General features: G+C 70.8%; 1 protein-coding gene across 1 annotated transcript; it reads left to right on the top strand.

Annotated features, from left to right (window-relative positions):
- Window positions 1-10: 10 nt before the first annotated feature.
- MNEG_16313 (hypothetical protein) lies at window positions 11-175 on the top strand (the record flags this gene model as incomplete). Its single annotated transcript, XM_014035217.1, has 1 exon — window positions 11-175. A coding segment is annotated over one exon (165 nt), but the record flags the coding sequence as incomplete, so codon positions are not given.
- Between the last annotated feature and the right edge of the window lie 899 nt (window positions 176-1,074).

The raw sequence follows: 1,074 nt of genomic DNA, 5'->3' as shown, positions 1-1,074 counted from the left end.
CACCCACCAGGTGGAGGAGGAGCTTGGGCTGCCCCTGGGCCAGGTGTTTGCCGGCGACCCCCGCGCGCTGCGCGTGCTGCGCGCCGCGGCCGACAGCGGCTTCCGGCTGCGCGACAGGGCGGCGCACGTGTACTCAGAGGCGGACCGCGTGCTGAGGTTCAGGGCGGCGGCAGAGGTGGGTGAGTTTGTTGTTTGGGGTCATAATGCCGGGGGGGGTGAGTGGTGCGCACGGCGAGGGGCCGGGCGGGGGAGCGCGACAGCGGGGCTGATTGTGGCAGGCTGGGTCGTAGGGGCCCATGTGGGCGCAACTCAAGCATGTGGCGCCCTCAGCCCCGCAGGCTGCAGGCAGCCCCATGGTCTAGGCTGGGCTTGCAACACTTCAAGATCACCAGATCATTAGAGTACCGCTCAGCCATCGCCCCAACCCCCGCCCAACCTGGATCACCCCTCATCCCTGATGACGCCGCCGCAGGACGCCTCGGCCCACATCAGCCGCGGCGACGGCAGCGGCGGCGGCGGCGGCGACGGTGGTGACAGCGGCGGCGGCGACAGCGGCGGCAGCGGCGGCGGCGGCGGCGGCGGCGGCGGCGGCGGCGATGCAACCTTGTGTCAGCTGGGGGCGTTGATGGACGCTAGCCATGCCAGCTGCTCGCGTCTGTACGACTGCAGCTGCCCCGAGCTGGAGGAGCTGGTGGAAGCTGCCAGGGCCGCGGGGGTGCTGGGCGCGCGGCTGACAGGTGCGCCGTGTTGGGGGGGGGGGGGCACAGGGGCAGGTGCCCAGTGCGCGGCCGACTTCGAGGGACGGACGGGCTGCGAGGGCTTCAGGGGTAATCGACAGGAGCGGTTGACAGCTGGTCCTGCTGATTACGTACCTTTCCCAGCCTGCTGAGCATCACGGCGGGGGCGGTTTTGCTGCACGGCAGCCCCTGGCGCCATGATATGCGAACTGCTTGCGCCAGTACCAGGCTGCGCTAGGGGCACACGCCCTTCTAGTAATGCACCATTCAAGGCGAGGCGCCCCCTGAGGGGCCGCGCCGCCGCCCTTGGCTGTGTGACAACCCCCAAAAGCCGCCC

This window comes from Monoraphidium neglectum (assembly GCF_000611645.1).
Source record: "Monoraphidium neglectum strain SAG 48.87 unplaced genomic scaffold scaffold06234, whole genome shotgun sequence".
NCBI lineage: Eukaryota > Viridiplantae > Chlorophyta > Chlorophyceae > Sphaeropleales > Selenastraceae > Monoraphidium > Monoraphidium neglectum.
This window is presented reverse-complemented; position numbering and strand designations above follow the sequence as displayed.